The 16,110-nt window shown below is 38.8% G+C and overlaps 1 protein-coding gene across 6 annotated transcripts in view; it reads right to left on the reverse strand.

Moving 5' to 3' along the window:
- Positions 1–16,110, reverse strand: part of lama2 (laminin, alpha 2) — a 522,186-nt gene that overhangs the window by 97,575 nt on the left and 408,501 nt on the right. For all 6 annotated transcript variants that reach the window (XM_061886159.1, XM_061886158.1, XM_061886155.1 and 3 more), the window contains 4 exons: positions 15,907–16,038; positions 7,339–7,455; positions 7,113–7,276; positions 6,905–7,043 (listed from right to left, as the gene is read on the reverse strand). In XM_061886159.1, the coding sequence (XP_061742143.1) occupies positions 6,905–7,043; positions 7,113–7,276; positions 7,339–7,455; positions 15,907–16,038 (552 nt within the window). The remainder of the gene's footprint in view (positions 1–6,904; positions 7,044–7,112; positions 7,277–7,338; positions 7,456–15,906; positions 16,039–16,110) is intronic.

Below are 16,110 nucleotides of genomic sequence, written 5' to 3' on the forward strand. Positions count from 1 at the left end.
AGACTAGATTGTTGATTAAAAGCTGGTGCGTGGAGGCATCGCTCAGAGCCAGGAGTAAAGTCACTGCAGGTGAACAGACACAGAACAGGAAGTGCAGCCAAAATAAGAGCGCCAGGCAGGAACTAAAACAACATCAAACTCAAAACAAGGCATGACTGGTCATGACACTTGGTAAGTACGTAATGCGCAAGCACAGCGACACACTGTCTGCCATTTTTTATTTAAGGAAATTACTGGCAATTAAAATAAGTCCCTCAGTATTATCGAACAGCAAGTGTATGTATCTTTTTTATTGTAGACTATTTGAAGACACTATATACAGAGTAAATCATATATTTCCAGTTTCCTATTACAACATGTACAGTACGAAAAGGAGTTGGAAGAAGCAGAGCTTATCCAATCCAACCTGCTTTTGTTTCACAGCGATTGGAAACCCATTTGCAACACAAACAAGTAAATACATAAATAATCAAAGTTCTCATGAATAAATAGTTGTTTATTAATTGTGATTTACATTACATGAATAAGACTATTTTTTTGATAAGGTTAAAGATGGTTATCAAGATTTTTCTCTCTTGGTCTTTGTAAACGCTGAGTTTGAACAGTTTCTTAAAATAGATCATATTAGTAATTTGGACTCAGTTGCTTAATCCATGCCATAATTTAATTCCACATACTGATATACTAAAGGTTAGAAGTTTAATTTTCCTGAAGGAACTCTCCTGAAGGAATCAATAAAGTACTATCTATCTATCTAAGTGTTGTATGTGCATACAGATGTTTTAAGTTACATTTACCCCTAAGGTTATATTTCTCTGTTATTGAGAAGAATTGTTGTACATTCTTGGGTCGCAAGTTCAAGTTTGCTTTGTGCATAATTTTTGCTGTTTGCAAATTATATTTTGTAGTCAATAAATAAAGAGTTTGTTTGTTCTCTATATCCAACACTATGTATTAATCTAACTGATCTTTTTTTGTTACACGGTTAGTGAATTAATTGTGTAGTTATTTCCCCATATGTCGGCATAATAACTCGGATATGGTAACACTAGCAAGCAGCAGAGAATATGGAGTTATTTTTATATTATTATATATAGCCTTATTTGTTTTTGAAGTACTGTATTTCTGGCCACCCTATGTTTTTTTATGAAATTTAGTTAATTTTATTATAACCTATAAAGTTGGTTTCTTTTGCTCTTTCAATGTCTGGTCAGTCTATTTGTACTTGTGTTTGACTTCCTCTTATGCTGTTACTCAATAACACTATTTATTTTATGTCTGTTATTGTTAATACAACTCTTGGATTTGTTAATACAACTCTTGGATTTATTAATTTATTTTTGTTATTTGTATTAACTTATGTGTTGTAGCAGTAGTTTGTGTGTCCTCTCGGGGATATCATCTGCAAACAGTACTAACTTTAAGACCTTTGTTACTTTACAGATTCTGTTTTTTGTCCAAAGATTTAAAATATGGGGTCACATGGATACGCGACAAAAATTTTTTTTAGAGCTGCAGACGTTTTTTCGCTTTTCTTCACATATTATTTCCTGTTGGCTAAGTAGCTTTTATTTTTTAGGACATACTGGTCCTACTGGGCACCAATTCCCGTAAATCCAAATGTGCCATATTTTGGCATCTGGGTTGCGGGTGACGTCACGCCCAGTTACCAACTCAGCCGGTTTATAAATTCGCACTTTGGCACTTGGCGATCACCACAGCAGCACTGAGAGCGGACTCTGCCAAACCACTTCCAGGTAATATTGCAATTTTAAATGCCAACAAAGAAACGGATCAAAAAAACGCTTCAGTGTAAGTAAAGTAAGGCTCCAGTTTTCCAGAAATGCACTAAATTGATGCAAATATACATTGGCTTTGATATTGACATGCTACTAATCAGCATAAAGGACTTTTAAAATTCAACCCCTTCAATTTTGTTCTAGAAAACTACAACTAAGATGCGTGTTACAACCTGATGCATAATACGTGCAACACTTCCATTATTAACACGTTGTAGGGCGCAGCAAAGACTGCACTGGCCAAGACACCACAAACTATACACTACTGCCATCTGTCTTGGACTTGCAACTGCAACTTAATGTCATACTTGCAAATGACTCAGAAAGGTGATAATAAAATAAGATAGGTGAGCAGCAGTTCTCATAATCAGCTCATTTTTAAATGTTGCTATAAAAAATGATCTTATTATCAAAAACAATATTTATCAACACACAAATTGGTACTGTTGAGGACTCACATTTAGAGTGTTTCTTCTTACTCTATGTTGTAGTTGGGTGTAATTAATTTAGTTACATTTTATGTATGTTATTGTGGTAAAAAAAAAATAAACCTGAAAAAGTCTCCTGGATTACGTGACGTTAGGTCACAAAAAGTACAGAGGCAGTAGGCATGTAGGAGGAAGAGTAAATCAAACTTGATGATGGGAAAAAAGAAGGTGCTGATATGGGAATTCACACACAAACATTAAAAGGAAGAAGAAGACAAATCACTAAGCCGTGACTGATACAAAGTGCAGACTGTACAGAAGTGTATCGTCGTCTAACTGCATGCAAGACAAAAACTCACTCACTCACATCACTTCCTTTGCTGAGCGTGCACACTCCTTTATACTTGGAGTTCAGATGTACTTCTATTTTTCTGTACTTCTTGCACAAAGTACTAAAGGGCCCTTCAACATTGGAACATAGTTCTTAACCTAAAAATTATGTCTACAAGTAGTAATTTTAAGCTCGTTTTCGACTAAATTTCAGCACATTTTGAAACACCTACTTTTAGCTCCAAAATGTATGCCTGCCTACGTCACCTACGTAAAACTGGAGGTCCATCCATCCATCCATTTTCTACCGTTTATTCCCTTTTGAGGTAGTACAGTAAATTCTGGGCTCTAAGACGCTACTTTTTTCCTACGCTTTGAACCTTGCGTTTTATAAAACGGTGCGGCTAATTTATGGATTTTACTGATGGCTACAATGCAAATAGTTTAAAAAAACAACAACAACAAAAAACAAGCAGACACTGAATAGGAGTATTTTTGTTTTTATTTTCGGGTCTCCCCATGTCTAGCATTAAAAGATTACAGTTGGTACAAAATGCGGCAGCTAGACTTTTGACAAGAACAAGAAAGTTTGATCATATTACGCCTGTACTGGCTCACCTGCACTGGCTTCCTGTGCACTTAAGATGTGACTTTAAGGTTTTACTAATTACGTATAAAATACTACACGGTCTAGCTCCAGCCTATCTTGCCGATTGTATTGTACCATATATCCCGGCAAGAAATCTGCGTTCAAAAGACTCCGGCTTATTAGTGATTCCTAGAGCCCAAAAAAAGTCTGCGGGCTATAGAGCGTTTTCCGTTCGGGCTCCAGTACTCTGGAATGCCCTTCCGGGTAACAGTTCGAGATGCTACCTCAGTAGAAGCATTTAAGTCTCACCTTAAAACTCATCTGTATACTCTAGCCTTTAAATAGACCTCCTTTTTAGACCAGTTGATCTGCCGCTTCTTTTCTTTCTCCTATGTCCCCCCCTCCCTTGTGGAGGGGGTCCGGTCCGATAACCATGGATGAAGTACTGGCTGTCCAGAGTCGAGACCCAGGATGGACCGCTCGTCGGGACCCAGGATGTATCGATTGGGGACATCTCTACGCTGCTGACCCGCCTCCGCTTGAGATGGTCTCCTGTGGACGGGACTCTCGCTGCTGTCTTGGATCCGCTTTGAACTGAACACTCGCAGCTGTGTTGGAGCCACTATGGATTGAACTTTCACAGTATCATTTTGGACCCGCTCGACATCCATTGCTTTCGGTCCCCTAGAGGAGGGGGGTGGTTGCCCACATCTGAGGTCCTCTCCAAGGTTTCTCATAGTCAGCATTGTCACTGGCGTCCCACTGGATGTGAATTCTCCCTGCCCACTGGGTGTGAGTTTTCCTTGCCCTTTTGTGGGTTCTTCCGAGGATGTTGTAGTCGTAATGATTTGTGCAGTCCTTTGAGACATTTGTGATTTGGGGCTATATAAATAAACCTCGATTATTTGATTGATTGATTGTTTTTGCTATGGCGCCATCTTTTAGAGGAGTTCGCTCACTGCAGGTGCTGCAGCGCTACATTGCCCTCCTATTTAGACTGCGCTTTCAACCGCAAGTACTAGTGCCGTTCTGTCTACTTGTCCATAGTGTTTTTACTTGTATGGATTATTCATTCATTAGTTATTTAGTCTGTTTAGCTGATTGGAAAGCCAGCAGGGTCCATGATGATGACTTCTGTTTTGTTTGGTCATTTGTTTTACTGCCGTGTTGCAGACAAACAATTCAGATATGTAAATAAACATTTACAAAATCTTGCTGTATAAATAACTAATTTGGTAACATTAATATCTGAGGCTCATAGTCTGGGGCAGTTAATATGCTAAAAATATTGTTTTTGTTCTAAAATTTTGTGGGTGTTGCTTATATACCGGTGCGACATATTGAGTCTGGCGATAGAAAGGGGGCATTCCATGTACACTTAGTTATCTATCCATTACTTAAAAACAAATTCATATTATGAGAAATTATTTCCAGAGTCATTTTCAGGAACAACAAATTAAATTATGAACTAATTAAATATTGAAAAATGTATCCAATTTAGGACATCTAGATTGTATTGGTTCTTTGAGGAACTGCACTTTTATGTTTTATTTTACCTATCAGTTACAATCATAATGATAGACAAGAACACCTATGTTGTTTTGCTTTTTTTAAAAAATACATTTTAAATAAATACATGAGGTAATAAAAGCTAAAAAATGTCAGCTAAAATTTGAGGTAATGGGAGTCATTACATTATACCCCCTCTAAAGTCCTCCATCTATGTTTGAAATACATGCTGTAAGTATATTTGTAATGTACTAATAACATGGCATATTTACCAATCTTGCTCATTTTAGGAATATGGTACCGCATTGACTTCAAAGACATTCACTATTAAATTGTATTGTAATGTATTTTGTCTAAAATATGATGATGTATATTTTAACTGTGGGTCCCTGTCCATAAACTGTGCGCTTTTGGGGATTACCTTTTTGCAGAATGGACTCTGGTATTAACAAAAAAATAATAATAATACAAAATGATGTCGGTCTGTATATAAATAAATACATAAACAAAATGTCTTTCAACAACACTTCTAATTATTGCAGACCTCATGAGACACAACAAAGATTATCTTGCAAAAATACAGTATATGATTTAGAACCTTATATTGTTTAGTCTGATTATAAGATGGATGATCTACAAGTTTTAAAAGCTGAGTGATAAGCAGATCCATGAAGTACAGTAGCAGTATTGTTAAATGCTAAACAAGAAATACAAACAACAAACATACTGTATTTTTCGGACTATAAGGTGCACATAAAATCTTTTCATTTTCTCAAATATCAACAGTCCGCCTTATAACTCACTGCGCCTTATGTACATTAATATACATTAATTATGGTTGTTCTTACTGACCTCGAACCGATTTTATTTGGTTCATGATGTATTGATAAGTGTGACCAGTAGATGGCTTCACTTAAGAGATACGTGTGGACTGCAGGTTGAATGAAGCCTGTTCAAAAAATTGATGCAAGGAAGCAGGCCCAAAACATTTAATTTTCATTGAGAAAATAGAACATTACACACAGCACTCAAAAATCTGTCAAAATCTTTTAGTACGATTTTGGTAAGCTACGAAACCGCACCACTTGATGGAACCTGGAGCATTGCAGCTACCGTAGTAAGACGTACTGTTTTGAAGAACCCCAAAATGGCACTTATTAGGAGACATTATCTGGTGTATTTTTTCACAATATTATGCAAAACCAACTTTTCTTGCCTATTGTTACCTGCTGATGTGTATTTAGGATCTGCATAAGTCCCAAAAATATGTCCTCTTGCTGTGGGGCATTAATCCTCCGCTGTTGTCAAAAAGTAGCATACAGTTCTAACTTATATTTGTCAGTAGACTCGTTATGCAGGTGCTGAAAACTACAACAAAGATTGCTGAGAGAAGACGCAGTTGAAGTGGAGGCACGGAAATAGGATTACATATAAATAGGACCCACCATCTATGTTTGAAATACATGCATCTGAGAGAGACGGTCAGAAAGCAAACTGCAGATGGTCTGTAAAACGTAATACATGCAACATTTTGACCAAAAAAACACAATTACATGTTATGAAGACCACAAGGAAGTGTTTTAAATGTCAGGGGAAAAAAACCCATAACATGACCCCTTTGATGCGTATTATAATCAAGTGTGCTTTGTGTATGAAAATAAACGTGAATAGATGAGTTCATCGACAGTGCGCTTTATAATCTGGTGCGTTTTACGGTCGGAAAAATACGGTCATAAAACAATCACTTACTGCATAATGTCTGCTCTCACCGGGATGCCGACTTATGGGATGTTTATATCTTCCCGTTTTGACAAAGAATCATAACCCTCATGCAAGTAAAAATAAAGAAAAAAAAACATTCAAACAAGCGTCTTTTTGTGTCTTTCTCACGAAACCTGGGTCTAAGTTGAATGTCAAAGTTGACCACCTTCTCGGTTTATGGCCACAACCTTCTACTATACAAGTGAAATGCATTATTCATAATGGAGCACAAACTTTCAGCAACTCAGAGGCGATGCAGCAGCTCAGTGTGGCAATAGCTGCATAAGTTAGTTACCTCTGATATACAGTAAATGCCTTTGGGTGAGACAACTCAAACCACAGTTGCTCATATAGACAATTATTCACACTCAAACTTATGGACAATTTATAGTCGTAAATTAAGCTTGCAGGAAAACACAGAACATGTACACTCCACAAATGTGATCAAATACTCGCATATTTTCCCCGCTAAATGCACATCTTCTTACCATTGCCAGTGCTTCTGATGCCGTCTGTTTGGCCGCCTTGGCCTCTTTCTCCGCTGCATCAACGTTGGCTTTAATGTTTGTGTAAGCTTTAAAGGCGGCTGTTGCGTTGAAGGACAGATTCTTCGCTTCAGCCAAAATTCTGAGGGAATACAAGAAAAGGATGAGTTTCTCAAAAACACAAATTCTGTGATGGGAGAGGTGCATCTACCCGTCCAAAATGGCGGCGGATTGATTCAGCTGCTGCGCGTGCTCCTCGGCCGCCCGCACACGCCCGGCCAGGCTGCCGCTGCCTAATCCATCGGTGAGGTGACGGACTTTGTCGTCCAGCTGCTCATGGAGAGGATTGAGGTCTCTTCTCATCTCCTCTGTGTCCTTCAAAAGAGAGTCTACTTGTAGACATCTGTTAACTTTTCTCTGACAACCACATTCGGTACCTCTAACTCCTTATTCAAGTTGTCTGAAAGCTGGTTGGCTTCATCCAGAAGATTTTCTCCTTCGACCAGGACCTTTTGCGCTTGTTGCTTCACCCCAAGGACTGCAGAATGTTTCCTCTGCAAGATCAGACGTCCGGTCAGTAGCGGTTCTAACTTCCGAGACCCTTTAACATTATTATTTCAACTTTTCATGTGAAATAATGTTGGAGAAGTGTTCTCATTGATTGCATTGGGAGTGACATCGTGGTCCGAGTTGATGACCCTATGTTCTTTTGTGGTGTGTAGGTGAGTGTTTGTTTAACTACTTTTAGCAAATAATAGAGTACTCCTCAGACCATTTCCTGTGTGATTCCTTTTTTTTTCATCCAATTGATGTGAGCACTTTGGAGTTGATGGTATCCCGCTTGTTGACACACACATCTTAAACCTGATGAAAAAAAAAGCGCTGACCAAAAAAATATATATGTTTTTTCCACCCCTCATCCTTGTTGTTGTTTTTTTCCCCCTTGGCCTCAGTCTGGACCCCCTCTCCAGGGCCCAGGCTTAGACCGATTTTTTTTAAATTATATTTTATTTTAATCTTCAAATTTTTTTCTCCCATTCCCCCCACTTGTTTACCTGTATCTCACCTTTTTTTAACGGGCGCTGGAAGCCGGCAGACCCGTCAGCGATCCTGTTCTGTCTCCCTGTAATGTTTGTCTGATCTTGAATGGGATTGTGCTGAAAATTTTAATTCGAAGTAACTCTCCTGAGGGAAGAAATAAAGTACTATCTAATCTAATCTAATCTAAAGGCGCCCCTTATCTTATGCTGACATGAGTAAAGCTGTTGCATTTTTTTACCAGAAGACTTAAGAACTTCCCAGCACATCTGACAGAACTTTACCGTGCATTGAGTTATAAGAAATTGTGTGTAAAGTTCGAGGAAAAAATGTATTTTGGACTACAGTACAGTGGCACCTCCATATACAAACTTCTCTATTTACAAACTTATAGATCGAGCCAAAAGTGCCTCCGTGTGCAAACCAACCATGTCTCTGTGTATTAATGCTTCATTCATTTTGTGTTCCGGGGAAACAAACAGGGTGCAGCATTGTTGTAGAGGCGGAGCCCTCCATGTGACTTGCTGCACAGGACACTGCCAATCACTAATGTAGTGCGTGTGCCTTTATTTCTGTGGGTTTCTTTTTTGACAAGTATTGGCCATTTTGCTATGAAAATACGAGTCTCAAAAAGACTATTTGCAAGGAGTACATTAGTGGCGCTCACAATTATGGAAGAATTGATTAAGCAGGCTTTGTACCACAGTAAGTTTTAATTGCGACGAGACCAGACTTTTCTGGAAAACTATGCCAGAGCACACTTATTTCACAGCGGAGGAAAAGACACCACCTCTCGCGCACTCCCGCACGCCACCAACTACTCTTCTCTTTCTGTCTACTGCTTTCTCTTTAGCTTCTCTGCCGATGTTTATGTGGGTGGATTTGACTTTTTATACATTTATTATTGTAACAATACGGTTGTTTTTGTGATTTCTGATCGTTTGTGAGGACAAGAAAGAGACTTCTTTATGTGTGCGCGTGTTGCCAGACGCATACAGACGACAGCAGCTTGTGGTCATAATCTGAGGTGTGGACCGAGTCACATGACTTGGACTCGAGTCATGAATTTGATGACTTTAGAATCGACTTGACAACATTTAAAAAGACTTGCAACTCGACTTAGACTTTGACATCCATGACTTGTGACTTGACTTGGACTTGAGCCTTTTGACTTGACATGACTTGCTACTTTCCCCAAAACCCAACGATTAAAATGTTATTCAGGAGCGCTCCGTATCTGTCCGTGTGTGCGATGACAGTGTGCGCGCTACCTGTCAGAACAACAGCCAATCAAATTACATCCGTTATTTTCGTCACACAGCATTCAGCCAATCAAATTGCATGAAAACCAACGAAGAGCTCTCAAACGACACGCCAGTGAGGAAAAGTTAGGCCAAAAATTGTTTGGTTCGGATATAAAAACTACGACTTGGTCAACAAAAAACAGATTGCCGTATGGAAAGCATGCAGTTCGTTCGAAGATTACAGACAGAGACGCAACAACTTCCAACTTCGTTCGACATTTGAAGTTGCACAAAGAAGGGTAAGAATGTAAGCTAACGTTTATTGGCCGAGTAACGTAACTTTTATTTGCTGTTTAGTTAAATCAGTGAGGCTGTTAACTCACTGCTAACGTTATAACCGTAGACATCTTATAAGTAGACGCAGCATCGACCACTCCTGCCTACTGGCGCAGACGAGACGAGACGAGACGTGATGCCGCCATCTTGGAGTGGTGATCCCCTCCACTCAGTGCAATTCATTTGGCAGGAGCAATGAACTGTCGGCGCATTTAATTAATTTTACCTCACTGAATACCACCGATATATTTACGCGCTTTTCGTCATACGTGTAACTATGATAAAGGACAATTTTTTTGGCGTGTTCAAAGTTTGCTTAACAGTAATAGAATATTCTTATATGCTATAAGTAACCAGACGTCCAAGATCAAAACTTGGAATAATAATCCCAAAAAGGGGGGAAAAAACGGTCAGCTATTTCTAAATTGATAAAACAATATGATTAGGTTATATATACATGCATATATCCTACACAAACAATGTATGAATACATTAGATATCTTTATATCTTATAGACTGTATTTCTGTTGCTGCAACAGCAGAGAGTTTATTCTGTCTTGACACTTTGTATTAATATTTTGTATTACATTCTTCCCTTAAATGATCATGTTTACAGTGATTGTTTTGTATGTATTTTTCATGTATGTTGCTTTGGATAAAAGTGTCTGCCAACTTAAACATAAACGTATATAGACACCTGAAAGTCTTTATATCAGCTAAAACCACCAATCTGTTTCACTGGATTCAGAATAAAAGCAAATTATGTCTTACCCAACAAAGTTAGTATTTGAATATTGTTACTTGAAGACTTATTCCTGGTTACAGTTATACTGTTAAGAAAGTAATGTCTTATACTTTGCCTAAAATGAGAATGCATCATAATCAGTGGTGGCTGGTTAATTTTCCATAGGGCCGTGAATTCTAAAAAGTAGAACTCCGTTCCTAGTTATTTTCATGTATTTGTTATGTTATTCATGTGTACGCACACATCAACACATACAGTATGAGATGGGATCAATGAGCTAGGGTGAGAACAGGATAGAATCTGCTGTGGAACTAGTTACAATGCAAAATGCCTTGGAAATACAATGTTAACACCTTTGTGCAAATAAGTACAGTTGCACTTGTTTTTTCAAACGTGTTCATTAAAGTTAAATGTTTAAAATAACTGGTTAATAGTGCTATTATGAAGTGCAATGTCAGCACGATTTTTTTTATTATACTGTAAATACATACAGCGTTTTAAAAGCATACACAATCTGTGTAAATGTATTAGTCTGTGGTTAAAAAGACTTGAAATGACTTGAAACTCAAAATGCAGGACTTGGGACTTGACTCTAGACTTTCCGGTCTTGACTTTGGACTTGACTCGGGACTTGCCTGTCTTGACTTGGGACTTGACTCGAGACTCGAAGGCAAAGACTTGAGACTTACTTGTGACTTGCAAAACAATGACTTGGTCCCACCTCTGGTCATAATTCATCACCGCCTTGTTATGTTTGTGTGATATACAGTTCTGGTTCATATTTAAACTGTTTCTTATAGAGAAATTTGCCTCACTATACACACTTTTTGATTTACAAATTACTGTATGTTCAAAAATCAATTAGAAGTTAAAAGTTAAAGTACCAATGATTGTCACACACACACTAATAATAATAATAATAATAATGATGGATTAGATTTATATCGCGCTTTTCTATTATTAGATACTCAAAGCGCTCACAGAGAAGTGGGAACCCATCATCCATTTACACCTGGTGGTGGTAAGCTACATCTGTAGCCACAGCTGCCCTGGGGAAGACTGACAGAAGCGTGGCTGCCAGTTTGCGCCTACGGCCCCTCCGACCACCACCAATCATTCATTCATCATTCATTCGCCAGTGTGAACGGCACCGGGGGCAAAGGGTGAAGTGTCCTGCCCAAGGACACAACGGCAGCGATTTGGATGTCAATGGTGGGGAGCGAACCTGCAACCCTCAGGTTTCTGGCACGGCTGCTCTACCCACTACGCCATGCCGCCCCTAGGTGTGACGAAATTATTCTCTGCATTTGACCAATCACCCTTGATCACCCCCTGGGAGGTGAGGGGAGCAGTGAGCAGCAACGTTGGCCGCGCCCAGGAATATTTTTTGGTGATTTAACCCCCAATTCAAAACCAAAGTACCAATGATTGTCACACACACACAAAAGGTGTGGCAAAATTATTCTTTGTATTTGGCCCATCACCCTTGATCACCCCCTGGTAGGTGAGAAGAGCAGTGAGCAGCAGCGGTGGCTGCGCCTGGGAATACTTTTTGGTGATTTAACCCCCAATTCCAAAGTTTGTACATCAAGGTTCCACTGTATACCACTTAATTAAAAAATGCACACTTGCTTATTTTTTTTTCCAGTTTTCCTGCGTCTAAAAATGAAGATGGCAATACCTTAGCATTTCCACATGTAAGCGGAAACAATTATATTTTAATCATCAGTAATACTACCTCTCTTGTCTCTTATTCATGCAAAAGCATTTACAAAACACAAGAATGAAGTTGCAATGTTGAAATACTACTGTTTATATTGTTTTAGACCAGGGTTCATAACCCTTTTGACCTCTGGGCCCAACGTTTCCCCTACAGAGGGGGCCCGGAGCTCACTCAAATACTAACAGTAAATTAGTAATATTACTCTTGATTTTATCCGTAATAAATAATTATATATGACATACTTACAGTTTAACAGTAAAAACCTTGTCAAATGACATGAAACCATGAGTTAATCACAATGATTATCAAAGCTTAGGTCAGACTGATTACAAAAGTAAATAATAATCATATATACTGCATTTTACACCTTCCGTCCGAGTTCAGCTGTGATAGGCTCCACTCAAGCGGTAGAAAATGGATGGATGGAATATAGGGGCCGCTCACGGCCCAACAATGGCAAAGTCGTGTATAATGAGAGTATGGCCAACTATACAACAAATACCATTACTGCTACTAAGGACGTGTGCCCGATTGCATGCTATTAATGTTGTTTTGATGTAAGAGTTTCTGATTAAATAAACCAATATATTACATCTATATGTAGTGCTAAACATATTCCAGCTCATTAACTTACAACATAAAATGCTTTTATTTAATCAAAAGTAGAATTTTGCAGCCATATTTGACGCACTCTGCTGCTAGGTCCCTGCACTGTTTTGTGACCGGCAGGCACACTAACACACCCCCGACGGCGCAATAAACATAAAAAATACACAAAACGACCAACAAAAATAACTTATTGCCCTCATTTTGCCAAAATCTTCATTAATTTTGGACCAAAAATCACAGAGGAATGATTACTTTTGTGTGAAGTATGTCAACTGTGGTTGTCTACCAGTATTTGTCATCACTGTATGTGTTACTCATATATTACTACAAGTCCATCCATACATTTTCTACTGCTTATTCCATTCGGGGTCGCTGGAGCCTATCTCAGCTACAATCTGGCGGAAGGCGGTGTACACCCTGGACAAGTCGTCTTTCTTTTTTGTAACACGCTAAGTGAATAAGTGTACTTTAGTACTTATTTCCCCATATTTCTGCACTATAATTCAGATATGGCAAAACTGGCGAGTAGTGGAGAATATGGAGTGAATTTTTGTCGGTAACATATTTTGCATTAACCATTATTGACGTACTTCTTTTTTATGATTTCCAGTTCATTTCCTCATCTATTATCATTAAATTTCCGTCTATTTGTATTTGTGTTTGACTTCCTCTTCTGTTGTTACAGAAACGCATTATTCAATTTTATTACGATTCAAAGATAGTCTGTTTTTGTCAAGCCATCTTTTTAATTTGTTAATTTCTTGTTTAAGCTTCTGTGTGTTCTCTCCTGAACAAAACACAGACGTGACATGTGTTTACGTCCCAGAATACGCTGTAATCGGTGGTTATCCAGTGTTATTTGCGAATCTTCACTTCCCATATTTTTTTTGCGGGTTATTGGGAAAGCGGTGTGAAACGTTGTACGATTCTCGCGGGTGGAGGAGCCCCATGCTGCACAACAGTGCATTTTTACGTGTTAAAAAACTAACCAGGAATTAAATAGCATGAGCTGAAAGTTAGCAGTCATGGCGCCATGTAGTCACGTGAGATCCCCTAAAACCAAGTTGGCCATACTATCTCAACAATGGGCCCTGGCCTTATGATTAAGAAACACAATTTTAGATGTATATTGTTGAAATTTACCACCAAAAAAAACATTTGCTTGGATTATGTCATTCACTGTATAATATTGGTTGAAAATATTGTTGGACCAGCCAGGACTAGCTAGCAAACTTAGCACTAGCGTCACTTAATTGAAAGAGTGTTCATGTTTTCTGTTATGATATAATTATACCAATTACATTTTAATACAGGAGACACATGGACTCAAACATATATACATCAGTTGTATTAGTGACTAGGGTTGAATGGTATACTGGTACTAGTATATGTGGGGGGGAGATGGGGCCAGCGTTGTCTGTTGGAGAAAAAGTCACCGCCGCTGTCCATGGTGCTAATGGAGGGCACCATCGGCCAAGAGAGGGGCATGTGCTGACAGCAAGACAGGTGATTAAAATTCAAAAATGGTACATGTTAATCCAATCGGCCGGGTGCAGGAGGAGGAGGAGGAGGAGGAGGAGGAGGAGGAGGAGGAGGAGGAGGATTGGAGCGACTGAAAAGTCTAATGAACATATCTATTGGAGAGCTGTAAAACACAATAAAACCCTGTCAACTCTGTGCAACTGGCTTCCAGCGTGTGGAACTGCAAGTATATAACGCTTACAGTATATCCATCCATTTCCTACCGCTTATTCCCTTTTGGGGTCGCGGGGGGCGCTGGCGCCTATCTCAGCTACAATCGGGCGGAAGGCGGGGTACACCCTGGACAAGTATAGTACCGCAATATTAATGAATCACATTCGGTACTATACCAGATTTAAAAAGTACCGGTCCCCCACCCTCTCGCACCCCTGTCTTTGTCACGTCGCGTCATTGCTGGTTTGCTAGCAGAGGAGCATGTTCGGCAGCCTACAATCACAGAGTACCTACAAACAGACACAGTGTGTAGACAGAAGGGGAGAACGGACGCATTTTGACTTAAAAAATAACGATAATGGTGAAGCTATAACACTGAAACACCCTCAGGAAGAGGTGCTTTAAGACATCGCTAGCTAGCTAACGACAAAAGTTCATCCGCAGTGTTTTAGCTACTTCTAATCACTAATCCTCGCCTCCATGTTGACAAATTAAGTACGTTTCTTACAAGTATCATCCCTGCAGGACGGGGAATAGCTAAACATGCTTCACTACACACCATAGTTCACCAGCGTCAAAATGTAAACAAACGCCAATGGTGGATCTACACCTGACATCCACTGTAATGATACCAAGTACAGGAGCGTATCTAGTTGATACTACTATAATTACATCAATATTTTTTGTCATTACATTTTCTGTAGTTTAAAAAAAAATCATATTATGTTTATAAACTCAGGAAATATGTCCGCGGACACATGAGGACTTTGAATACGACCAATGTATGATGCTGTAACGACTTGGTATCGGATTGATACCCAAATTTGTGGTATCATCCAAAACTAATGTAAAACATCCAAACAACAGAAAAATGTGAAGTGAATTATATTTGTATAGCGCTTTTCTCAAGTGACTCAAAGTGCTTTACATTGTGAAACCCAATATCTAAGTTACATATTTTAACCAGTGTGGGTGGCACTGGGAGCACGTGGGTAAAGTGTCTTGCCCAAAGACACAACAGCGGTGACTAGGATGGCAGAAGCGGGGATCGAACCTGCAACCTTCAAGTTGCTGGCACGGCCGCTCTACCAACCGAGCTATACCGCCCCGAATAAGAATAAGTAATTATTACATTTTAACAGAAGTGTAGATAGAACATGTTAAAAGAGAAAGTGAGCAGATATTAACAGTAAATGAACAAGTAGATTAATAATTCATTTTCCACCACGTGTCCTTAATAATGTTGACAAAATAATAGTATGATAAATGACACAATATCTTACTGCATACGTCAGCAGACTAAATTAGGAGCCTTTGTTTGCTTACTTACTAAAAAAAGACAAGTTGTCTTGTATGTTCACTATTTTATTAAAGGACAAACTTGCAATAAGAAACATATGTTTAATGTACTGTAAGATTTTCTGTGAAAATAAAACCAATAATTCAATTTTTTTGTGGTTCCCTTTATTTAGAAAGTATCAAAAAGTACCAAAAAGTATAGAAATACATTTTGGTACCGGTACCAAAATATTGGAAACGGGATAACACTATTACAGACTAAAACAAGTTTTAAGACCCACAGTGTTATGCATTCATGTGTTAAAAATAAGCATACCTCTAAGATTGTGAGGTTAGCTCGGTTCTGGTCACCCAGCGAGCCAGCCAGCCTGGTCTTTCCCCGGGCAGAGATAAGAAGATCTTGGGCCTCTTGGAGATTGCTCTCTTGGTCCGACAGCTTCCCTTTTATCTTGGAAGGTGGATTGTTCACAGAAATATGATTTCATCGTTCAATTTGTTATGGGACATTTCATTTTAAGGA

Source organism: Nerophis ophidion, linkage group LG24 (genome assembly GCF_033978795.1).
Source record: "Nerophis ophidion isolate RoL-2023_Sa linkage group LG24, RoL_Noph_v1.0, whole genome shotgun sequence".
NCBI classification, from domain to species: domain Eukaryota; kingdom Metazoa; phylum Chordata; class Actinopteri; order Syngnathiformes; family Syngnathidae; genus Nerophis; species Nerophis ophidion.